At 38.3% G+C, this 26,410-nt stretch overlaps 1 protein-coding gene across 21 annotated transcripts in view; it reads left to right on the top strand.

Annotated features, from left to right (window-relative positions):
* The window catches only part of TENM3 (teneurin transmembrane protein 3), a 2,657,329-nt gene that overhangs the window by 2,498,603 nt on the left and 132,316 nt on the right, over positions 1-26,410 (top strand). For 13 of the 21 annotated variants that reach the window (XM_056560421.1, XM_056560526.1, XM_056560513.1 and 10 more), the window contains 3 exons: positions 9,512-9,532; positions 10,417-10,563; positions 20,111-20,327. In XM_056560421.1, the coding sequence (XP_056416396.1) occupies positions 9,512-9,532; positions 10,417-10,563; positions 20,111-20,327 (385 nt within the window). The remainder of the gene's footprint in view (positions 1-9,511; positions 9,533-10,416; positions 10,564-20,110; positions 20,328-26,410) is intronic. The other 8 variants (XM_056560500.1, XM_056560498.1, XM_056560485.1 and 5 more) reach the window with 2 other exon arrangements.

Genomic DNA, 26,410 nt, shown 5'->3' with positions numbered 1-26,410 from the left:
ATGCTGTTTGTATGTGTGCATTACTACATGTATAGCATTTGCTAATTCTTTTTTGTTGTTTTTGTTCTAGTTTTGGTTTTTCTTTGTGTTATTGTTTGGTAATGAGAAGTGCAATTATTCTGCTGGCACTAGAAGGGATCCAAACGACTGCAATTTTATTTTATTTCAATTATTTTGCCCCATAACTGCTCATGCTGAGTATTTAAAAGTATTCCTCACATAAGGTTATATCTGACATATACTGGATTTTTCTTTTCTTAGTAAATCTATGAAACATGTGTCATTATGATTTAGCCATATACTGTACACCATGTTTACTCCTAAGTTATACTTTTTCAATGTTCACTTTAGAATAAATCATGAAGTTGAATTTTATATTCGGATATATAATATTCCCCTTAAAATTAGCTTAAATAAAAGTACTACAGTTCCAGCATTAAAGGGGTATTCCAGGCAAAAACTTTTTTTTTTATATATCAACTGGCTCCGGAAAGTTAAACAGATTTGTAAATTACTTCTATTAAAAAAATCTTAATCCTTCCAATAGTTATTAGATTCTGAAGTTGAGTTGCTGTTTTCTGTCTAACTGCTTTCTGATGACTCACGTCCCGGGAGCTGTCCAGCTCCTATGGGGATATTTTCCCATCATGCAAGGGATATTCTTCCATCATGCACAGCTCCCGTGACGTGACATCATCATTGAGCAGTTAGACAGAAAACTTCAGAAGCTAATAACTATTGGCAAGATTAAGATTTTTTAATCAAAGTCATTTACAAATCTAATATAGATAGAATGGAGAGGCTCCTGTCTGTCTGACCGTCACTAAAGACCCGAGCAACCCAACAAACACCTATACCCAAGGTGTATAAAATAGGGAAAATATGTTAAAAGAAAATGGGGCTCAAAGGTCAAAGATATTTGGTTTAAAATAATAATTAATATTTATTAGTATAGAATGATAATAGATTAAATAAGGAATGTACAGGGCCCTTGTACTCCCCCAATTAATTTAAATTAATACAAAATTATAAAATATAATAAAAACAACAATGAATATGGCAATTATAAAAATATTCTGCGACTTGAGCCTGTAATATCAGTATAGCAATCTAATAATCCTGTGGAACAACAATTTTCAATGCAAATGTTCATTTACAAATCTGTTTAACTTTCCGGAGCCAGTTGATATATAAAAAAAGTTTTTGCCTGGAATACCCCTTTAAATGACAATAATCCCCCTATTGTTGTAGTATTTAAAGCTGCATAAAGGGTACAATTTACCAATAAAAAATGATATACTATATCTGTGCTACATACTATGCTCTACATATAGCATTTCTGTTAAATCTTTCTCTAAAACTCCTTTTAGAATTATATGAATACATTGACAACTGGGTGTTTCTAGTCGCCTTTTCCAAAGGGGTGTGTCCTTACAGCACTGAATGGACCGTGTCAGAACACACACCCTAACTGGTAACTCCCAGTTGTCAATGTATTCATATACTTTTTAAAGGAATAACATTTCAGTATAAGGAGGCTAATCTTGTATTGCCCCACAGGTTTTACCACCTTTTCTAATATGTCAATAGATTATCCTCAGCCAAGTCTATAAAAAAAATAGCTTTTTATTCATTTGGTAACTTTTATCTTTACTTCCATACTTAAAGGTGAAATAACTGCATAAGCGTAGGAGTTACTGTCAGATATTTGCAAGTATAAGAGCATACAATTACATACACGTGGTGTGCACTGTAGGTGGAACATTTTAAATAAGTAAAACTGTCACAAACAAAAAAGGCCATTGTTTCTGATGTCAAACCGTTCCTTTTTGTGACAGAGGTCACTTTTTTATTTTGAGGCTTAACATGAGAATCCTGCAAGGATATTCAGAAATTTTCAAAAACAGTTCACATGCTTTTATTAAATGTTGTACAATCTCATGGCCTCTCTTTCTGTTACTGCAGAACAATAGAAATATTTTTTTACTTACAATACTGTAGAGGTTAACAACAGTATAAAGCACTTGTTTGGAAGCAGAATAGTTGTTATGAAGAGACAACACAAACACCTTTATATGCTCAACCCTTGTTATTGGCTTTCTATTGTGCTTAGCTTACGTGCGTCTGAGTGCCACTGGTCAGCGGCAGGCAGACCCTGCGTGAAATGTAAGCTTGTTCCAGCACCAAAACGTCCTTCATTGATGGTTCCTTAAAGGGATACTCCAGCATTTGACAACTTATCCCCTGTCCATGCATTCTCTATGGGAGTGCCAGAGATAGTCGATTACTGCACTTGGCTGTCTCTGGCACCTCCATAGAGAATGCATGTTGTTAAACACTGGATAACCCCTTAAAAAAAAAAAAGGCTTGATATTGCAATGGCCATATTCACATTTGTGAATTTGGGCATTGCAATATTAAATCTGCTTTTTTTTAAGCATTAGTCAATAAAGGAAGTCTAAGGGTGGTTTTATACATGTTTTAAAAAAAATTTAATAAATAAAAAATAAAAAAAATGCAATGTGCAACACAGCATCCAGACCATAGCCAGGAGTGAATATAGTGAATTATAAAATGCCAAACCTACAATGCTTTTTGAAAATGATGCATTTTTTCACCTTTATGTTTCCTTTTATAGGCCTTAATAGGATTTTTTAAAAATGAGTTAAAAAATTTATGTAAAAATGTGTGTGTTTTTTTTTTTGTGGAGTTTTTTTTCCTGAATCACATGATCCCATGATCTAAGAACTACACAAACTAAGAAAAATGCAGGTACAAATGTCGAATTATTTTGCGGGGAAAAACACAACAAAAACTGCATCGTGAAAAGATGGAATTTCTTAAGAACCTTAAAGGTGTACTTCTCTGATCAGTGTTTGGAACAAACTGTTCCGAACACTGGAGTCGTCGTCGGGAGCTCGTGACATGATAGCCCCGCCCCCTCATGATGTCACTCCCCACCCCCTCAATGCAAGTCCATGGGAGGGGGCCTTACAAACTGGCCCTTGAAACTGACAGTTTAGGAGAACAGCATTCCAAACCTTTTCTCTTCAGTTCTCCGCGATTCCACAGAGAGCTTAACCCCTTAAGGACTCAGGGTTTTTCCGTTTTTGCACTTTCGTTTTTTCCTCCTTACCTTTTAAAAATCATAACCCTTTCAATTTTCCACCTAAAAATCCATATTATGGCTTATTTTTTGCGTCGCCAATTCTACTTTGCAGTGACATTAGTCATTTTACCCAAAAATGCACGGCGAAACGAGAAAAAAAATCATTGTGCGACAAAATCGAAAAAAAACCCGCCATTTTGTAACTTTTGGGGGCTTTCGTTTCTACGCAGGGCATATTTCGGTAAAAATTACACCTTATCATTATTCTGTAGGTCCATACGGTTAAAATGATACCCTACTTATATAGGTTTGATTTTGTCGCACTTCTGAAAAAATCATAACTACATGCAGGAAAATGTATACGTTTAAAAATGTCATCTTCTGACCCCTATAACTTTTTTATTTTTCCGTGTATGGGGCGGTATGAGGACTCATTTTTTGCGCCGTGATCTGAAGTCATTATCGGTATGATTTTTGTTTTGATCGGACTTTTTGATCACTTTTTATTCATTTTTTAATGGTATAAAAAGTGACCAAAATACGCTTTTTGGACTTTGGAATTTTTTTGCGCGTACGCCATTAACCGTACGGCTTAATTAATGATATATTTTTATAGTTCGGACATTTACGCACGCGGCGATACCACATATGTTTATTTTTTATTTTTTTTACACTGTTTTATTTTTTTTATGGGAAAAGGGGGGTGATTCAAACTTTTATTAGGGAAGGGGTTAAATGACCTTTATTAACACTTTTTTTTTACATTTTTTTGCAGTGTTATAGGTCCCATAGGGACCTATAACACTGCACACACTGATCTCCTATGCTGATCACTGGCGTGCATTAACACGCCTGTGATCAGCATTATCGGCGCTTGACTGCTCCTGCCTGGATCTCAGGCACGGAGCAGTCATTCGTCGATCGGACACCGGGGAGGCAGGTAAGAGCCCTCCCGGTGTCCGATCAGCTGTTCGGGACGCCGCGATTTCACCGCGGCGGTCCCGAACAGCCCGACTGAGCAGCCGGGTCACTTTCACTTTCACTTTAGAAGCGGCTTCTAAAGGGTTAATACCGCACATCGCCGCGATCGGCGATGTGTGGTATTAGCCGCGGGTCCCGGCCGTTGATTAGCGCCGGGACCGACGTGATATGATGCGGGATCGCGGCGCGATCCCGCTTCATATCGCGGGAGCCGGCGCAGGACGTAAATATACGTCCTGAGTCGTTAAGGGGTTAAAACTTTATCGCCACCGGTTGTGACTGGTTATACAGTAACAGACAGCAATGATTGACAACCTACATGGAAAAGCCCTGCATTTAGGCTGTTCATCAAGCTTGATTGGTGGGAGGGTGCATGACAAGCTGACCATATCCACTCTATGTCACTGTATAACCAGTCACAACTGGTGGCAATAAAGTTTTTCAGCTCTCTGTGGCATCGCAAAGAGCTGAGAAAAAAAGCTTTGGAATTCCCCTGACCTGTCAGGTCCATGGCCCTTTATATGAGGTGCCAGGGATCTGACAGGTTTCCTTTAAATGTATTCCAGTGCTAGAGCAAACTTTCATATAACATAGATGTTCTTATAAATACAATAGTAACAGTAGTTATATTAGAACATTTTAAACCAAAACAGGTCATACCAATTAAATTGTAAACTAAGAAAAAAAAAAAAAAAGGTAATACAAATGTCTTTTTACTGGTTTGACTAGCTAAAATATTGTGTGGACTCTCTAGACATTTCATTACAATCTCATGCTATCTTTGCCAATGATATAACATGAAGGTGCTCGCCTACAACAATGTTACATAAGTTCCCATACTTTGCCGTTCTTATCATTTATAATCACCTGGAAATTTTACAAATTTAATTAATGCTACCAAAGTCACTTTGGCAAATTGTAATGCAAGTTAAAGGCAGCCATCTTTAAACATGAAAGAAAAAAAAAAAACATCGGCCGAGCCAAAGAAGAAAAGTTCCATCTATTCAAAACATTTTTATAAAAATGTTAACAATTAGCAGTGATAGAATAAAATAAAAAAATAAAAAATTCTCCCAATAAGTGAAACAGGTAAGTATATATATATATATATATATATATATATATATATATATATACATATCTACATTTACAATCTCCACTTCTTTAAAATCTTCAGATTGAAGCTTATGCATTATTACCATCTGAGAGTAAATAGCATCTGAGGCATTTATTAAAGATGGCCGCCATGAGAGAAGATCTTGGAGCTGCTGAGATGTTGCTCTACCTTCTGCATCGCTTGTTCCCTACTCTAAATGTGGCCCTTGTGTGCATGCCCCCCCCCCTCCTCTGAGGTTGCCATTGTGTCTTTATTGCCATATATTTCTTTTCAATCCAATATGTAGATATTTTACAGGATAAAAATGCCTTTGCCAAAAAAACTGTGTTGCATGGTTGAGCACTTTCATGTTCTAATGTATTTTAATACACCTCTAAAAATGTCAGTGCTATAATTTCCCCATTAATGTCACATTGACCTACAACAAATGTTACGTCCCCCACTGAACAGGTTAACTAAGACAGCAGCCCTTTCGTCTCTGAAAGTCCTAATTATAAGGAGGAAACGGAGCCCATTAGAACATTTTGTATCAAGTTATGCAGGGATAAAAGTCAATTAGGAACCACATTTTAAGGAAGGAATAAAAAAGCAACGGGCACATTCAGCTTTTAAAAGTACCTTGCCTTAAAAACTGCTTGCTATGCAAAATATGCCCTCCAATTTGCAAAGATAACGCAGCTAATAATTAGACTGGAGTCAGAGAGACATAATATCCTTGTTAATAACTGCATGGCCCCGCTACATATTGTTAGCGAAATGTAATCTAGTGGAGGTCTTAGACCTTAACCATTTGAAACCCACCATGTATAGATGCATACAGAAGAGGTGGGTATAGAGCTCCATAAATATAAGATAGATAGATATGAGGTAGATAGATAGATAGATAGATATGAGATAGATACATAGATAGATATGAGATAGATAGATAAATAGATAGATAGACAGATAGATATGAGATAGATAGATACAGCAAAGAGAAAACACGGCAGCACTCCAAGGGGTACAGTGAATGGTGGCTTTATTATCAACAAAGTGTACAGCGACGTTTCGGCCACCTCCTGTGGCCATCATCAAGCCTTGATGGCTTGATGATGGCCACGTGAGGTGGCAGAAACGTCACTGTACACTTTGATGAAAATAAAGCCACCATTCACTGTACCCATTGGAGTGCTGCTGTGTTCTCTCTTTGCTGTATCCAGTGGGGCCCAGGACTGGGGTCCAACCACAGCCTGCACCCACCTACACATTGCAGAGTGCTGCTCCGCCTATTGTTTGTCTAGTCTAGATAGATAGATAAATAGATAGATAGATAAATAGATTTTAGTAAAGCTAATGCAGGACATTTAACCTGTAGTCATGTGTAAAACAATGCATATTACAATCAGTTATAACAATTGTACATGTTCAACTTACAAGTTCCAAAAGAGAAAAGATTACTGGAACTCAATTACCCTAACCAAGGGCACTATGAAAGATAACCATGACCATATATATATATATATATATATATATATATATATATATATATATATATTTGGTAAAATTTGGTAAAAAAAATTTGAAAAGCAGCACAACCACATTTGCATATATAAAGTGTCAGGTGCAAAAAGCGGCTTATTGAGCATTGGCCAAAATTAACTCCACAATTAAATACAGCAAAAGGATCTCACCGCAGCACACAGTCCAGGGCAAAAAAAAACAAGTGTTGCAAAAAGCAGCAACGTTTCAACCGGCTCCCCCGGCCTTTATCAAGCATCAAGACTGCTTGATAATGGCAGAGGGAGCCGGTTGAAATGTTGCTGCTTTTGGTAACACTTGTTTATACTATGGAATAAATTCACTTTTTTGCACTTTACCATGGACTGTGTGCTTTGTTGAGATCCTTTTGCTGTATATAGTGTAGGCATGTATATATCTCCTTTTCTCTAGCTATATAAAAATATACATTAATATAATGACATGTTCTCCTGATATGTGCTGACACTGGCTTGTCCCTTTCCTAATGACTTACATATTCATACAATCCTGAGATTGCATGTCTTTTTGCTGACATATCACATGGAGTTTGAGTCTTGTACTATTAATTCCAGAAGACAGCGCTACGTTAATGTTTCCTCTATATAACCAGACTGATGGTTTATTAGATGATTATTGTTACATATTTTGTAAGCATTAAAGGTCATACCATATTTGGGGTGGCATATACTTCACAACATAATATCATCACACAACTCTTTTCTATTTTGTTCCTTTTTTATTCATTTAATGTGTAAAAAACATTTTGTTATTTGTATGGCATTAGCTATTTATGTTGTTGTTCTACCCATGATGCAGTTAACTCAATGTCTTCTATGGTTACTCATTCTCAGACTCCATGTCGTATGTGGCTATGCCAACAAAAATATTATTCAAATGGTTTTAACAATTCTTTAGTCATGATTTCCTCATTCTTAACTCTACCTCCACTCATGCTTACTAAGCTTCGCCTTGTGCCAAGATGAGGGTTGGGTCTATTAGCTAAGAAAGAAGTGGATAACTACCCATAGGGCTTCCTAAGCTCAGTGGCTCTAAAAAAGGGGTACACAACCTTTTTACTCTGAGGGCCACATCATCTAATGAAACCGATCCTACCAATCCCATATAAGACATATATGTCATAAATGTGGATCCCATATAACACATATATGTCATAAATGTGGAAAACTGTAGGTGTCTACCAAGCCTTCTGCCTTTTGGGGCTTTCTTACTTCCCTGTCTAAACTCAAGAAAGTTTTCATCAGTCGGAAATCTCAATGCTGAGACCCACACTAATTATTAAAACAAGCAGGGAGAAGTGGGCTTCACCCCTTGACTCACAGTGATCTCAGTCTAACTTCACTGGATGACCCCACTATAAGACTATGGGGCTTTCCAGTGAAGTAGGACAGAGATTGCTGTGAACTGGGTAGTAAAGCATGCTTTGCTCATTCTAATGACCGGTAGGGTCTAGTCACTGATAAACATTTTCAAAGGACAGGTATACTTTAATGCCCCCCCCCCCCCCCAATACAGTCAGACTGTGTCTGGTTTGGCCAACTCTGTAATGTGTATAGAGTCTTGCTGACACCCCCAACAAATGATATAAGGAGAGAGGAGCATTGAGCATGTTGGATTTTAACTGCCTGACCCTTTTGTTCTCCAAGAGATAAACTGCCCCAAGGGCAGCAAATGAGTGTTCGGCTGTGCTTAATGTTTACTATGGGGAGATCAGAAGAGAATACTGTCAGACGATTGTCCAGCCAACAGCTATTGCAAATGTATGATACCTTAAGGGGATGTTCAGACTACAGAAATTCCACTTGAAATTTCCACAAAAGATTCCGCAAACAGATGCCTTTATCATAATCAGCGCTTAATGTCCACTTAGACATTAAGCACTGTTCAGTTGATTGCAGTGTACTTCCAAGCAGATTCTAACGAAAAAATGAACATGTTTTTTCTTTTGGTTGAATCCAATTCTACATTGAAAGTTCCCATATGGGGACTGGGCAGCGGAATCCCTTTGTCTGCAGTGGGAAGCTTCTGCAAGTGGAGCTTGAGCTTGAAATTTCCTCATGGTAACGCAGTGTGGAATTTCTGTGGTGTGAACTATATCCTTACAGTGGTTCCCATACAGTAGAACCTCTTTACCTAACTTCTCCCAAACTCCCATGCCAAACCCTAATCCTAAAAAGTGTAAAACTATACTAAGAAGAATATTTTTGTAAGAAATACTTTTTTTTTCCAGTTTTGTCTGCCAGCTTGTTTTATACTTTCTCATATCTAAATCATCGCAAATAACAATACAACATGGCTTGGTAACAAAAAAAAATACAAAAAAACTGGTTACATTAGAATTCATATATATATATATATATATATATATATATATATATATACTTTATATAAAATGTTCATTAGTTTTAAAAATGGGGGGTAATTGGCTGATAATAATAACATTGATAATTGTAGATAACAACGTACATACATACAGTCTATATACCCTTTTTCACAGATATTATATTCAAGTAATATATTTAAAAAGTTCCCACGTCGAAGAATAATAGAAAATTAACAGTAATTACATTTTTACTTCTTTCATACAATTAACTGCAAAATTCTCTTCAGTGTAAAGAGCATTGAAAGTTGCTTATTTTTTTCTTTCGTTTATTATGTTAATTTTTATATGTATTGTCAGACTTGAAGACATTTGAAACCTTTTAATACTCAGATCTATTAAATTATTGTAATTTGTTTCATAAATTTTCCCTTCTTGCTCATAAAAGCAGACAAGATAGGATATAAAGGTAACACTGCAAAGGCCCTAGGGAGACTGTCACAAAGAAAACCTCACTTTCTGCTCTATGTCTTGAAGCACGTCACTACCGTGTTTTTGTTGAGTCTTATCAATGTCTTTTCTCGTGGTCCTTCTGGTATTTCATTTTGTCCGTCCTAAGTAACCAGATCTGCACAGCTCCTACATTAAGTTGGAAATCCTGTCCAGTTTTGTCCCCTCTGTTTGCAGCCTGATTCCCCCCAATGTCTGTTAGACTAGTCGCTAAGCTGCTTCACTTTATTTCTGGGCTTTTGCTTCTTATGTGACCAAGGAATGAACTCTCAGCTCAAAGTATCGTCACCAACTGTTCTGGCGGGTACTTTGTGCAGTTATGGAAAGCACTGTAAATTCACATGAAGGCGCTGCTACCCTGAGACCAGATAAGTTAAAAAATATAAAAATATATTGCTACAATTTTCTAAAATCCCGAAAACAGGTTTTCAGAACATTTTTGGGGTCAACATGAATTTCCTCTTTCGATTTTTGGAACGGTTGACTTAAATTGCTTCTGCCGTTTTCAATAACGATTCTATTCTAATCTGGAAACCAAAAGTGGTTTTCTGTATGATAAGTATTGATGTTCGGAAAGAGAACATTGGAAAGACGTCATGTTATCTGGTCAGCAGGAGCATATGATGTTAGGCCAAATAGACCTTTGGTGCCGACCTCACTATGGTGTATGTCTAATTTGAGGACTACTATGATTTGTACATTGCTACTCTCTCTTCATGTGCTATTACAGTGTTTGTGCTGTTGATGAAGGCCTGTAAGTGTCTTATGTTTGTTCAATAAAGCCAGGAGCCACGTGGAATTCCCAAATCACTTGATATCTTCCTTATTTCTGTGTCATTGCAGAAGGTTGCCCTGGACTCTGTAACAGCAATGGAAGATGCACTTTAGACCAAAATGGATGGCACTGTATGTGCCAGCCAGGTTGGAGAGGAGCGGGATGCGATGTAGCCATGGAAACATTGTGCACTGACAGTAAGGACAATGAAGGAGGTAAGATAAAATATCTTTTCTACTTTTTACATGTATTTACTTTTGATGGGTATCTGACATTTTGTCAGCATACCTCATTGTTATATGAAATGGATTCTTACAAAACTGAAACTTGCTATTTCTTCAGCTACATTCAAATCTCACAAGACACTATGATGTGGCTTTCCATGACCTTCTTTTTTTTTCCTTTTTGCAGTTTAAAACTGATGCTTATAGATACATTTTGAACAAATGCCTCTAAGCTCCGTCTTTTTTCAAAGTGATGTGTTCTTGTTTTGTTTCCTTTGTATTTGACCTGCTATATGGGGAGGATGATTAGGATTGTACTGAAGCTTTGCTGGTGACTTTTAAGACGTCATTGTTGTTTAAAATGTATTGTGAACCCCAGCAGGTCTGGAGTGGCGTGAACTGATGTATTAAGGAGGATGTTTATACTTTAAGGTAATGTAAAGTACAGAAAAATATGGGGAATCTGTGACTTGCTGCATCGTGCTGGATTTATCTTGAATTGAAAAGAAAAATGGATACAAGAACTGCTAATTTACTTTACAGTATGCCCGGGTGGGAGGATGCAAAACTTCAAAAGTTGCTTGGCAACAGTGTATTTTACAAAAGGACTGGTACTTTTTCCAGTGTCTGAATCACCTCTTTGGAAATCATAGGGAAGTTCTAGCTATCCTTCTATCTATCTATCTATCTATCTATCTCGTATCTATCTATCTCATATCTATCTATCTTATATCTATCTATTTATCTATCTATCTCATATCTATCTATCTTTCTATCTCGTATGTATCTATCTATCTCATATCTATCTATCTATCTATCTATCTCATATCTATCTATCTATCTATCTATCTCATATCTATCTATCTCGTATCTACCTATCTCATATCTTTCTATCTCGTATCTATCTATCTCATATCTATCTATCTATCTATCTATCTCATATCTATCTATCTTTTTATCTATCTCATATCTATCTATCTAAAATTTAGATAAATCAGCAGCACACATCTCTCATGAAAAAAGTGATGATTCATTCCATAGTTAAATAAGTGTCCAAAGCAACGTTTCTGCCAGCTCATCTGGCAGGTGAACTGGCAGAAACGTTGCTTTGGACACTTATTCAATTATGGATAAATCATCACTTTTTTTCATGGAAGATGTGTGCTGCGGATTCATCTTCATTTCTAAATACTACATGGACCCTTGACCCAGGTCTGCGTCTGCGTGCACTACTAACATATCTATCTATCTATCTATCTATCTTTCTAACTACTGACTATCTGTGTCTCATATCTATCTTTTTCGATCTACCGACTATCTGTCTCTCATATCTCTCTATCTATCTCATATTTATCTATCTATCTAGCAGAAGATCACTGTAGCACTTCATAATAGTGAAAAAATAAAGGAGTTTTCAAGCCTGAAAATCGCTGTTTTAGGCAGCTAAAATGTTGCTGGATACATTCAGATGGAATAAGCAAAAATGTTTGCCTATCATAGAGTACTGCAGTGATTTTCTGCTATTCAAAGTGAAATAAAACTCCAATATTGGTCTAGGGACAAAATATCTGTTTAAATCTCCCAGCAACTTTGTAGTTTGAGGCTTGCCTACTGCCAAAGTGATCAGGTTGCGGATTTACCCGAAGTCCAATGCAAGTCTGTGGGACTTCCGGCAAATACATATCCTGATCACTTTAGTCTTGGGCAAGTCTAAGGCAATGAAGTTGTTGGGAGATTAAAACAGGTATCCTGCTGCTGGAGTTACGCTGTAAGGGTGCGGTACAAAAATGTCTAGTGCAGCAGCCTCCCATTGTTTTCCATGGGATTCTGCTACACTGTGCACACTGATTAATTTTCTCTCTTTGTCTCTCTCTCTCTCTATCTATCTAGCTACTTATGTCATATTATCTATCTATCTATCTATCTATCTATCCAGGCACCTATTCTTCCATCCACAATAATGTAAAAATATCAGTAAAATATTGTAACTTATTATATATTCAGAACCCAAATTGCGTATTAGACTAATTGCATATAAGATGATAGATCATAATACTAAAACTGTTACATTGAACGAGCAGTCTGATGCCAGCATCATGTTAAAGAGCAAGTGGAAAGGAGCTTAGCGTATATATTGTATTTGGTCTGAATAATTTTGGTCCAAATTAAGTGTCCTTACTGCCCTTAAAGTTGTATATGATACTTTGAGGTCTCCTATGTTTATCCTGTACAGAGTAGGGTCAAACAGTAGCAGTACAGTATGGAACATAATGGACAACACATAAGATGTTCAGCTGTGTACGATGATGATCTGTGTAGGAAATATGCATCTGTGAACGGCTAGCAGTGGTGGTACTATAGCAGCAGCATTTCAGGTAGTACATTGTAGGGCTAGCAATAATGTCAGCAGTGGTAGTAGTATCTGCAGTGACAGCAACGGAAGTAATTTATGGAGCACAATGGACAAGTAAGAAATGTGGGGCTATGTAGGGCTAGCAATAGTGGCAGCTGGGCTAGTAGCGGCAGCAATGATAGACAGCAGGGATGTGCACAGACATTTTAGAGGGCAGGGGCTCTATTAAAAAAGGGCACTTCTCATTATAAAAAAAATGTTAGTTAAAAACTTACATATGTTAACACAACACAATTTCTGAAGTAAGGGACCTGAATAGGACCCCTCATCACATTGATGAGGTCCCAATCATTCCCCAGTCACTCTGGCATTAGCAGTGGGTCCTGGCTGCTGATAGCAGCCATTACTCATTGGCTTTGAAGCTAGCACAGCTCAGTTTGCTTCAAATTTCTGTAACATTCAAAAAAGAAATAAAATAAAGATGTGCATGTGATAATAATAATTCATTATATAAATTGCATTACAAATACCATTCCCATTTGACCGATTACACTGTCATGAATGACTGACCTCCAAATGTCTACTGCAGCTTCACTGTTTTTGACTGCAGGCGAGAGAACAAATCCCATCAGAGATAATAGTCTATTATTATCTATAAACAGACTATACTGCTCCTCATCTGGGTTAATTATTAGTAAACCCGGATGAGGAGCAGCAGAGTTGTATAAAGAACACCAAAAGCTGATCCGCACATCATGTTTTACAGTAACATCTCATTCACTCAGAACAGATGGTGTCATGGTGACAAGACACATCTAGTCATTTAAATGGTATCTGTCATTATTTAAAAAAAATATTATGTTATAGATTTGTTGACGTATAAAAATTTCCTAAAGTAATTGTTTTATATATTTAAATAGGCAGTAAAGGTTCTGACAATCCTGTCCCCTGGCACTGTAGGATTGACTCCTGCAGCCGCCTGGCAGTGACAAAAGTCAGGAATCAGCACTTTGCTCTCAGTCCAACAACATTTTTGTCTCATATATGAAGTGACCAAAAATCTGCAATTCTGGACTTCGGTATTTTGTTTTGTGTACTCCATTGTCCGTATATGTTTTAATTAACATTATATTTAATATTTTGGACATTTATGCACACAGTGATACAACACATATGTATACCCATAAGGATAAAGCCATTTTTGAATTTTAGCTTTTATTTTTCCACCTATAGACCCATATGAGGGCTTGTTCTTTTGCACGACCAATTGTACTCTGCAATTAATTCTCTTATTTTACCATAAAATGTATGGCAAAACTCAAAAATATTATTTGTGGGCAGAAATTTATAAACAAAACTGCAATTTTGCAACTTTTGTGGGTTTGGATTTTACGCAGTGGACATTATGTTAACACCCTAAGGACCAAGGGCGTACCTGGATGTCCTGGCCCCGCTCCCCTGCTATGACACAGGGTCACTGGCTGACCCTACGTCATAGACGGGTGGTCCCCACGGCTATCAGCCATCAGGACCCATGTATAATGCCAGACATCACTGATCATGGTGATGCCCAGTATCAACCCCTTAGACGCGGCGATCAAAGTTGATCGCCGTGTCTAAAATGAAAGTAAACAGTTCCGGCAACTCAGTCGGGCTGTTCGGGACCACCGCGGTGAAATTGCGGTGTCCCCAACAGCTGAGAGGACTGGGGAGGGTCCCTACCTGCCTCCATCTCCGTTTGTTTGGCGATCTGCTGCTCCATGCCTGCTTGGCAGGCTGGAGCAGCAGAGCGCCGATAACACTGATCAATGCTATGCTGTTGCATCTTATTGAACAGTGTATGCAATCAGAAGATTGCATGTAATAGTCCCCTATGGAGACTAAAAAATGGTATAAAAAAAAGTTTTAAAAAATTATAATAAATGTGATTTAACCCCTTCCCTAATAAGTTAAAATCCCCCCTCTTTTCCCATAAAAAAAATGATTTGTAAACAAAAATAAACATAAATATATGTGGTATCGCCATGTGCGTAAATGTCCAAACTATAAAAATATAACCTTAATGAAACTGCATGGTCAATGGCGAATAGGTAAAAAAATTCCAAAGTCCAAAATTGCGTGTTTTTGGTCATTTTGTAGACTTTAAAGAAACTAATAAAAAGTGATCAAAAAGTTCCATCAAAACAAAAATGGTTTCATGGTGAAATTAGTGGCACACAAAAAAAAGCCCTCATATGGGTCTGTAGGTGGAAAATTTAAAGCATTATGATTTTTAGAAGGTGAGGATGAAAAAACTAAAGTGCAAAAATGAAATATGGCCCAGTCCTTAAGGGGTTAAAAATGACACAGCTGACACAGCTGAATGTGATTGGTATTCATAAAATTTCATAAAATTGTCCTTTTCTGATCCCTATAACTTTTTAATTTTTCCATGTACACACTGGGGGTTGTAGTGCTTTGTCCCTTTACATACTGGGGGTTGTAGTGCATTGTCCCTTTCCATATGTAGTTCAGACTCCAATATACAAAGGGACAAAGCACACAACCACCAGTATGAAAAGGGACAAAGCACTACAACTGTTGCAGAGCTTCGTTTCTTTGCATGCTGGAGGTTACACACAAATTAAAATGTTTATCTGGGCAAGACAAGATGGCAAAGGGAGGCATACAGGTGTGTACTCCTTCACAGTAATACTGCCGATGGTGCGGCATGCACGTCTGTTACCTAGGCAGCCTCTGCACTGAAATTGAAGGACCCTGGCTGCATGAAAGTAGACTCCACGGGTGGGGAAGGGGGGAGGGGAGACGGGGTGGCTGGATGTTTCCTGGGGTTAGTGTTGTGATGGGGTAGATGCGGGCTCCCTCTCTATTGTTATCATGTTGTCCTGGCTCCTCCTCTGACCCATTGACACTAAAGAGCTCAGAGCCGGGGTGTAGGTTCAGCGGTGGTGCGTGTTGCTGGGGGCCAATTATGCTACTGGGACTTAGGCAATGCTGTAGATTTACAAAATAAAAAAAAAAATTAAAGGGGCAGGTGCAAGAATGGGCAGGGGAGGCCCCCTTTTAAGCTTATGTGTGCATGTCCCTGATGGACAGTGCATGAGATGTGCGACTGAATAGAGATAATACCAGTGGCCATCATTTTGAGAGATTCTTCCAAATTCAGATTAAAATTTAATAATGCCGATTTACTCATCTATACTTAGGAGTTCAGTGGACAGTCATACATTATAGCTGCCATAATCAGTGATGGACAGCAATTTCTGTGAAAATACTTGCATAAGGAAGGCTGTCAATCATTGACCTCCCACTGGACTCTGAGCCAAGATTGTGCAGGGATTTCAATGAATAAGTCATGCTGAACCTTCTTACATGGTAGACTGGACTGCAGTTCCATGTTAACAGGTTCCCTTGAATTGGAACAGTGAATAACACAGTTCACATTATTACCCACATATTTATTTAGAAAATTATGTATTATTTAAAAAGTGACAAGTTTTTATGATCTTCTTATAAACATACTCTGTAAAAGTAGAGTACTTTTATTACCACCTTCCCAGAAGCATTCAAATATTTTGTACCTTCCCTGGCCACATTTGTAGCTTATACTGTAGGCATTGGCATTTATGCCACTCAAAGGCATTCCGAACAGGAATATTGCATCTTATTGAAGTAGCCCCGGAGTGCTGTTAGTGATTACAGCTCTGGCTATATGAAGCAACAGCTGATTGGATTGTGTTTGGCACATAAGCATTCCTTTGTAAGGAAAGGGATTTATTTATTTCAATTCCAATCTCCTAAGCGCAATTTGCTCCTGCAAAGTATTTCCATGATACATATTGGAGCCATTCCCAAAACTCCAGGGGGCAGCAAAACTTCCCAGAGATTCACCCAATGACCTGCCATAAGTCTGCAGCTGTGTCTCGGCACAATTACTTAAACAAGCGGCTTGTGCTATCGGGCGCACATTAACCACCACTCAGCAATCATGAGGGCAAATCAGCTGAGAATTGAGCATTGCAAATGTGTGTCAATATATGTATTTTTCTTTTTTATAATGTCTTTGCTATGTGCATGCCTGTGAAGTCTGGGGCAAAGTGTAGATCACGTCATATATCTCTGTTTATATTACTGCCAATTCCTTCTGCTGGGAAATAAGAGCATCATTAAGGTGTTCAGTCACCAAAAACCTAAAAATCAGGAAATCAGACAAATTCTCCCTGATATAGTCCTTCTTGCTTTTTTTCTTTTTTTCTTTTTTCTCAACTAAACTAATCCTGAGGATCCTGAGGAGAGATTAGAGAATGCATACATTATGGTGTTCTTAACATAGTCTGAAGGAAATAGCATATATCCCCACAGTATACACCCTCCTGCCCAGACATATAACAATATTTTAGCCTTAGGTCACATCTGGACAGTAATAACTTCATATGAGGTTTTTGTGATATAGCATTCCAAATGGCTTTTAAGAATAGGGAATGTTCTGCCAACCATCGGTGTCAGTAAACCCTCTCACTCAAGGAAACCAGTCATAAGAATAGTATAGATTATAAAGAATTATTCTTCAATAGTTTAGAATAGAGGAATCTCCTATGACTCCCTAACAATCCACCAATAATTGTGTGGCAGCAAATCATTAGCACGGTCCCTTATATGTAATCTTATAGACTGTCTAACAGCTGTTTTTTTTTTTTTATAGAATATGTGGCCTCTTTCTGTTGGGTCATTGTGTATCTGCACAGGTCACTCATATGGGATGTTCACCCATGCATCTCCCCATGCATGGTCCAACATTATTGTAAACACCTTATATGAGATCAGCTTTTGAATAATAGTTTTTTCCCTGACCTAAAATTTTTGCTAAAACTAAATTCTGGAGAACAATAGTTGACAGAATGCTGGACATGATTTAATAGCAAACATTTACTCTTAACAATCAAACATTAATATTCCTTATCTAAAGTCAGCCATTGGTGGGGGATTTTCTATTGATGGATTCCCCCAATATTGAGGGGGCAATGTCATTTCCATAAATAAAGCCTAACTGAACCCCAACATTAACGGGATCAGACAAGTTCCATGTTTGCTGTCTGCTTCTTTATTTATCCCAAGATAAGCCAAGTCAGTCATGTCTTGAAACCACTTTTCTCCCCCATCCTTAGAAATAACATTCCCTTTAAGCTCATATTGTATCTATGGCCAGCTGAACCTGATCTACTGTAGGCAGATAGTACCTAATGATTCCTATAAATTGAGTCGTGATATATATCTTTCAGTAAATATTTGACCCTGACCTTGTTGGTCTCCATGTTCTGCTTACATGGAAAACTACTTAAAAATAATCTCCATACGAAACACACTTGGCACTGCTAAGCTGTGTATACAGTTCCAATGCAGATGACTGACACAAACGCTCCAGATCCTGGATTTTGACACTTTTAAAGCTTGAGGAGCTCAATAATCAAAAGATGCAAGAACTGTCCACAAATACTGTCCATAAGAACACAAGATCATGGCACTCACCAATGCTCCTGTAGTGAACTTTATTGAAGATTCAAGTGTCACATTACAGGTGCAAGACAGACATGTACTCAGACAGGGGTGCTTCTTTGGGTGACGATGCCGTTTTGCACGTGCTTGCGCTTCGACTGGCTGACCAGTGGGCCAGTTGAAGCACAAGCACGTGTGAAATGGCACCATCACCCAAAGAACACCTGGATCTTCTTTCTGTATATATCTCGTAATCTGAACTTAATTCCCTGGATCTGGCCTTAATGTAGTATTTATAAGTTCTTATTGGTTTTAGTCTCATGTGAACAATCCCCTCTCCACAATACAGTGTACACTTGTCTTTCAGTGTATCCCGGTGGGGTTAAATAAATGGAGTATGAACTTGCAGTCAGCCAGAGCAGTTTCACTTGAGCTCAGTTGGGCTGGGGCGAGTGGTTTCTGTTGGTTATACTAGATAATAGAGGCTACTGACGTGTGGAGACAGAATGAGAAATGTTTTCTCCAGTTATATAGAGCCAGATTCATAACCATCCGTCATTCGCTTGGGCAAGTTGCTGATAAACTCCACGCAAAAATAACAAACAGTATGTCCCTGCATCTTGGCTGGTGAAAATGAGATCCTTCCCCTGATTGATGTCAGCAGAGAGGCTTGTAAAAAATGCATTTCCAGCTGATTAGTTCAGAATGTGTCAATCTCATGCAGTTTTTATGACCCACACACTACATGCCAGATGTACATTTGCTTTTTATAAACTAACAAAGATGAATTACTAAATGCAAGAATTTTTCCCCCTGGAACCATACCCTATGATGCCCAGGAGAATGAGGGAACTTTATTTTGTAATAAATCACCTAGTGCTACTTTATATCCCTTTAGGAGGAAGATATATCCAGATATTTCATATTACTTCTTATTTGGATCCTTGGATTGGGCAAAGCATATTCATCTGGTGATGTCATGCCATCAGAGTAGAGAAATGCAGGTGTTATTCTGCCTGACAGATCTTCCACGCGTACCATTTGATGGCTCTCAAAAGATGCCTTTGTATATTTCATCCGAGAGCTGCGGTACTGTGGTTATGGTAGTTAGCACTGTATTGTATTTTTCTAGGAGCTTAATCATCGCAAAGAATGGGTCGCTACATTTCAAAAAATGAGTTTTCGAGCAGAAACATTACTAAGCTAAATTAGCGGGCGTGTGACGGCTCGACATCACTCTTGCTGACACAGGCCTGCTGATACTCGTACTGATAACGGTTATTAAACTCTGCACCAGTGCAACAGCTAAATCACATTCTAGCAAATGTAAATGTGGAGGATGTGCTACGGCAGCAGTGTATCAGCAGCTAGGACTCACGCTACTCTTTAATCTAATTAAATTCAGCTCTCGGAGAACACAGACACTCCAGCAGGTCTCGATGTGTGGCTGCATCGTCTCAAATAGGCACAAGCGTAGCATTAAATAGGACCTATCCCTTCCTATCTTGTCTCTTGATAATATATTTAAAGGTAGCTTAGCTCGCTGCTGAGATCCGTTCTCTGACAAACCTTATTTTTCTAGCTTCGTAGAAAGAGAATGCATGATTTCTGACAGTGCTGAAGGTGTTAATAAAATAAAGACGATATAATCCTGATGAGTGTGAATTCAATCAAGGTTCTTTCTTCTGGCAGATGGCTTAATCGACTGCATGGACCCAGACTGCTGCTTACAGAGCGCCTGCCAGAATCAGCCGTACTGCCGAGGCCTACCTGATCCACAGGACATTATCAGCCAGAGCCAGCAGTCACCGTCCCAGCAGGCTGCCAGGTCTTTCTATGATAGGATCAGCTTCCTCATAGGACCTGACAGCACCCATGTCATACCTGGAGAAAACCCTTTCAATAAAAGGTAAAGCTGTCACTGGCGCTAACAATGGAACAGCAAGAGTTTCTTACCTGTGGGACTTGAATTTTAGATACTTTATTAACACTTTAATGCTAAACATGAAAAGGAAGCTTGGTCAGCTCTATGTCAGTAGGTTTACTAGAATTAGGCATTGTGCATTGTGAATGTTAAACTATATGATTTAGCCGGGAAACAATTACAATGAACAGAACAAAGTATACAATACAATATTGAGTAAATGCAGTGAACTAATCCCGTCATTACACAAAGAAAGTATTGCAATAAATCAAAGAAGCATTGACCCCAGATAATTCTTCATACACTGACAGCAGGGGATGTATTTACAATTGGTGCCAGTGGCAAAGCAAAAGGGATCGAAAATACATCTGGTCCTCGAAGCCTAGAGGTCCTGAGGTCCTGAGCCTCCTGGAAGGAAGAGAGTAGCAGTACTGTTAAGGGCCGCTGTAATGTGCAGTTGCATGTTGTTACCATTGTGCTATGATGATGATTGTACATGGTGATTAGAGCATATTAGGAGTGGTAATACTGGAGTGGATAAGACAATCTTTACCTATTCTAAACTAATGTAAAATTCATCAAACTCAAGACTCTTAGTCTTTCACAACAAGGCTAAACTATTAGTCTTGGGGTTCAAGCATTGTCACTGGTTTGTATAAAGCAGATAGCCCACTGGACTAGGAACATTCTACTGGAATACTATAATTGCAGATATATAAAACTATTTGTGTTATTTCTCATACACTAAATAGGATTATAATATTTAAATACAAGTTTTCCACACCTTTAGAACCACATTGTCGACAATACAGTTGATACGCAGATGAGCATTCAGTAGCTGAGCACAAAATGAAGCTTTCACCTGCGTAGACACCTGCTTGAGCAATGATCAGCCATAACATTGAAATTACCTTCCCAATACTGTGTGGGTCTCACAGCTCTGACCCATTAAGACATGGAGTATGCATGACCTCTGTGGCTATTCTGTGATATCTGGTACTAAGATGTTAGGAGAACATATTGTAAGTTGTATGGTGGGGCCTCTCTGGATTGGTCATGTTTTTTTTCTGGACATCTAACAGATACGGTACTTTTGGATTAAAAAATTGGATGAAACTTTTGGTCATTTACACCTTCAACACCAAAGTCTTAAAGGGGAAACTCCCAGTATAGAAGCAAATCCCCATAGCAAACCTCTTCTAAACTGAGCGTTTCCCAAGACAGGTGTCATCAGAGAGGATTTAGACAGAAAAGGACGACCTTAACTTCAGAATCTCATAAGTACTGAAAGGATTAAGTTTTTTTTAATAGAAGTAATTTACAAATCTGTTTAACTTTCTGGAGCCAGTTGATATATATAAAAAAAGTTTTTTCCTGGAATACCCCTTTAAGCCACATGCATGATAAATATGAAGGACTATAATATACTTTAACCTTTTCTCTGCCTCCTATGATGTTGTGGAACCTCAGTATATTTGTTGATTCCCAAAGAGAGAAAATTCTCAGGGAATTGTCAGTGCCTCCAACCACAGTTTTGCACTTTGCAATATTCTACTGCCTGTGAGAGACCTAAGTAAACCCATTCACATATCCTTGGATGAGCTGGACACTATGAATGTTTGTTTTACTGTGGATCATATTTGGGATAGAAATAAAGAGAGGCAAGAGTAGGGGAGAGGGAACTATCTTTAATAAAATTGTGGACCGCTAAAGTCACTGTTCTTCTTATGCCCATTTCCACTTGCATAGTCTTTTATTAGTTATGAGAGAACATACCATGTCTGCTCCAAATTCTGCTTCCTTATACCAAAAAATAATCACAACTCAACATGTCTCAAGACTATACAGTGTTTATATACTTTCAAATGTTCCATGGTTGCATCACCAAAAACGGAGGCTCTGATAGATTCAAAGCTGTAAATTTATTGGTTCCCCAAAGTGCCTTGCACTTTGGGGAACCAATAAATTGACAGCTTTGAATCTACCAGAGCTTCCATTTTTGATGCTGTGATGGTGGAACTTATGACATTGTTTATTTCTAAAGTGGCCCTCCTGATGGTCGTCTGCACGGCGGACGGATCCAATGCTGTCTTCCACCTCTTTTCTTGTAGTATTTATATACAGAAGATAACCGCATAGAGAAGAACATGCGGCACCTCACCAAATCATTGCAAATCAGGCTGGTTTATTCTTCAAACCTGTGGTACAGAAACAGTGCAGGATACAAACAACACAGAAGGGCAACGTCCTTTTCGCACGTGTAGTGCTTCTTCAATATACAGAACCTTCAGTCGTCTCTTATATTTTTTTATAACCTCTTTTAATGTCAAGCATACTTTAAGAGGTTGTATGCGCTGTTTATTCAGATTCCACTCATCCTCCCCAATCTATCAGCATTTCACACATATTTTTCGAAATCCGCTCGGAAATGTCTTCCTATTTTGCTTCTATTGTTTATTCCAACACATTTAGTTCCAGATGTCCTTGCAGTACATTAAATTCCATTCTCGGCCTCTCTACCTCACTAGGTGCTAATGACATCAGTCTGATATATTCCGAATGTGAAAATCCAATATCTGCAATGCTTTCAGAATCATGATGGAATTGTCTCTGAATGCTCTTAAGTAGTTTTTTTTTTCTTGCTGCTCCCCCCACATTTTCTTAATATAAATTGGAAAGAAAACATTCATTATGAAGCTCTGATTTCATAATTCGCCTGACTGGTATTTTACTGAAGCGGTAATGATGTGAAATCCAAGCAGTAACTGAGAGCAGGTGCCTTGTGTCCTGCTGAGTGAAGGAAGATGATTTACACTAGAACTCCTGGGTCTAAGGTAATTTAACAGTATTAATGCAGTTAGGCACAGCAGTTGATTAAAAGTTGTTGCACAAATGTTCCTTATTGCCCCCTCTAAATCTTCTCCCTTCCTGTTCCCAGCAGATGTACCAATTGCTGCAAAATTAATTGGAAAGAATACTTTTCTCCATGCAAGTGCCAGATATTTGACATGTCGAAAGCTTGAAGGTTTATTCATCTGCGAGAGCTTTTATAGCTCCTGTAAATGAATGGACTTATCATTTAGTACCTTGCCATTCATTAGGTAATATTAGGCCTTTTAGAGAGAAATAACTCCGCAGGCTTACATCTGCATTCCTTGTCGACGTGAGGCAGACTCTTACTTCTACTCAAGACATGGCCGGCTATTGCTTTTCACTCTTAAGTTAACCATACACAGTTGGTTGTCACTGGGGACACTATATGGTATCGGACTGTACATTTAGCAGTGATGACTGTATCTGGTATAGCCTGAAAAGACTATATACGGAATTGGTAGAGAATATTTCTTGCCCTTAACTATCTATGATAGGTGGGTGGAATCGGTGGAAGCACCTGATACAGTTACACTTCGATTTCACTGCAATGTTAACTAGGGTTAAATAGTCGTATGTCGTACTAAGTAATGAAAATGGACCCTTCTGTGCAAAACAAGATGATTTAAGGATCTATAAATGTTTTTATTAATAAAACTTTTATGTTACCATGGAAAAGTTGTAATTCTGGACAAAGACAATGGGGGGTATTTATCATTGTCTTTAGCACTGGTTTTGTGTGTATATTTGTGGCACATTTGGCACAGCGCTGCAGCCCAGGCTATTTTTTTTTTTTGCGACTATTGTGTTTACACTCTAACAAAAAAGTGGCTACAGACCAGCTGTTAAGGTAGACTAACTAACTTTTTTTTTTTTTTAAAGTCGTAGTTAATAAATTCAGTACCACTGCATAAGACTATATGCAGTGTTACTGAATGTATTAAAGGGGTACTTTGGTGGAAAAAAAAATTTTTTTTATTAACTGGTGCCAGAAAGTTAAACAGATTTGTAAATTACTTCTATTAAAAAACCTTAATCCTTTTGGTACTTTTTAGCAGCTGTATGCTACAGAAGGAAATTCTTTACTTTTTGAATTTCTTTTTTGTCTTGTCCACAGTGCTCTCTGCTGACACCTCTGTCCGTGTCAGGAACTGTCCAGAGCAGCATAGGTTTGCAATGGGGATTTTCTCCTGCTATGGACAATTCCTGATATGGGCATCAGGTGTCAGCAGAGAGCACTGTGGACAACACAAAAAAAAAAGAAATTCAAAAAGAAAAGATTTTCCTCTGTAGCAAACTGCTGCTAAAAAGTACTGAAAGGATTAAGATTTTTAATAGAAGTAATTTACAAGTCTTTTTAACTTTCTGGCACCAGTTCCTTTAAAAAAATAAAAAGTTTTCCACCGGAGTACCCCTTTAACTGTGACTTTTTAAAGAAGTTGCAAATTTTGGCACACAAACCACCAAAAAGTTGCAAAAAAATACCCCAGCCTGGACTTAAGTTGGCTTTTTGGTGTATGTGCTGCACTTATCAAGTGCCCTGTGACCATTTAATAAATTTGGTGCTCCTACACATTACCAGCACACAAAAAAGGTGTAAAAAATGCTTTACTTACACCTCCAATGATAAATGCCCCCCCAAGATCTCTAGTCCGTTAACTAATGTTTAGTAAGCTCCTTGAGTTATGTATCATTAAAGAACGCCCATGTCACAACCATTCTCAACCAAACCATAAATGGTTTCTGAGGTTTTTGTTTTTAGTCTAGCTTTAAGGCTATCTTCTTTTTTAAAGAAACAGTCACAGACGGACATAGATGGAAGTGATGCTGTTACTATAAGGCATATTATATTGACATATGTCCATCAAGAGGCACATAAAATGCTTCTACTTAAGCTGACCATACAAAAATGATTATTGTTGGCCAAATCTGCTGATTTCAGTGGGACCAACCAACCATGACTTTCCTCCAAAAGTTAATGCCTGAGGGGGATAGAAGGACTGTGAAGATGGATTTCAATGTGTTCAACCCTTGTGTTCTCAAGGGAAATAAGCCATCGCTAGAGGTGTCTGGCCTCAGCTAACCATAAATACATCTGAAGGGTCAGGAGGAATAACGAATTCCATGTAATGTGAATAGAAGAAAGGAAGCACAGAAAAAAACTGTCTCTGTCTTCTGTCTCACGAGCGCTGCTGTTAGGGTAGCAGTGAAAGTACGTTGAGATGCCAATGGATACATAGGATTCTTTTTATTGGATCATAAATAGTTACAACTCGACAACGCGTTTTGGCATGTTCTCACGCCTTCCTCAGGTCCACAATAAAATGCTGTAAAAATATATATACATGCTTGGAGGTAAAAACTATAAAATAAGTTATTTTCGGGTATATGCGGAATCCGCTATAAATATCTATTTAAAACACATACATAATAAATATTGAAACAGGGTAAAAAATTTTAAAAATATGCATTCAGAAATGGCACAAGCTTTGCTTATTATATTTTGTAATCATATAACTCTATGACGCATGGTATAACATATTACGGGATCTTCACAGAACACCAATAGATATAGTGTGGATAGATGCCCATAAGGTGTCTTACATTTATATGCCTGTATGCGTGTAGAATAGTGGCACAAGGATAATAAGATGGGAAGTAGACATTGCTCCTTCCTGTTAGATGTTGCTATATACATGGCTGGAACTTGTCAAGGTGTTTTTTTTTTTCCAGGGTCCAGACAGATAAATGACTCAGAAGAGCCAGAGCTAGGAGGTTACTGAGTTCGGGTGATATATGTACGCGGAGTGGACGGGCATAATGGGAGAAGTACTTACTTGTAGAGAGTCCTGTTCAAGTTCTCCTGTGTGCTGGCTGTAGCCACAAGGATCGGCGTGCTGCTATATGTGCGGCGGCCGGAGCGTGCGCAAATGATCGGGGACTTCCAGGCATGTGCACTAGCTTGTGCGTGTGCCGGGAGAACTTCATGCGCATATTGCGCATTTTGTGTGAAACTTCCATGCGCAGGTTGCGCATTGTTTGTAAAACTTTGTGCGCATGTCGTGCTGTATGTTTGAAACAGAGCCTGTGAGGGCAAGTGGGGGAGGCATAAGGGGAAGGGGGCTTGGCAGATGGCCAAGAGATAGAAAAGGGGAGGATATGAGTGGATAGTGGAGGGAAGGGGAACAGGAGATGGG

Source organism: Hyla sarda, chromosome 1 (genome assembly GCF_029499605.1).
Source record: "Hyla sarda isolate aHylSar1 chromosome 1, aHylSar1.hap1, whole genome shotgun sequence".
Taxonomy (NCBI): domain Eukaryota; kingdom Metazoa; phylum Chordata; class Amphibia; order Anura; family Hylidae; genus Hyla; species Hyla sarda.
This window is presented reverse-complemented; position numbering and strand designations above follow the sequence as displayed.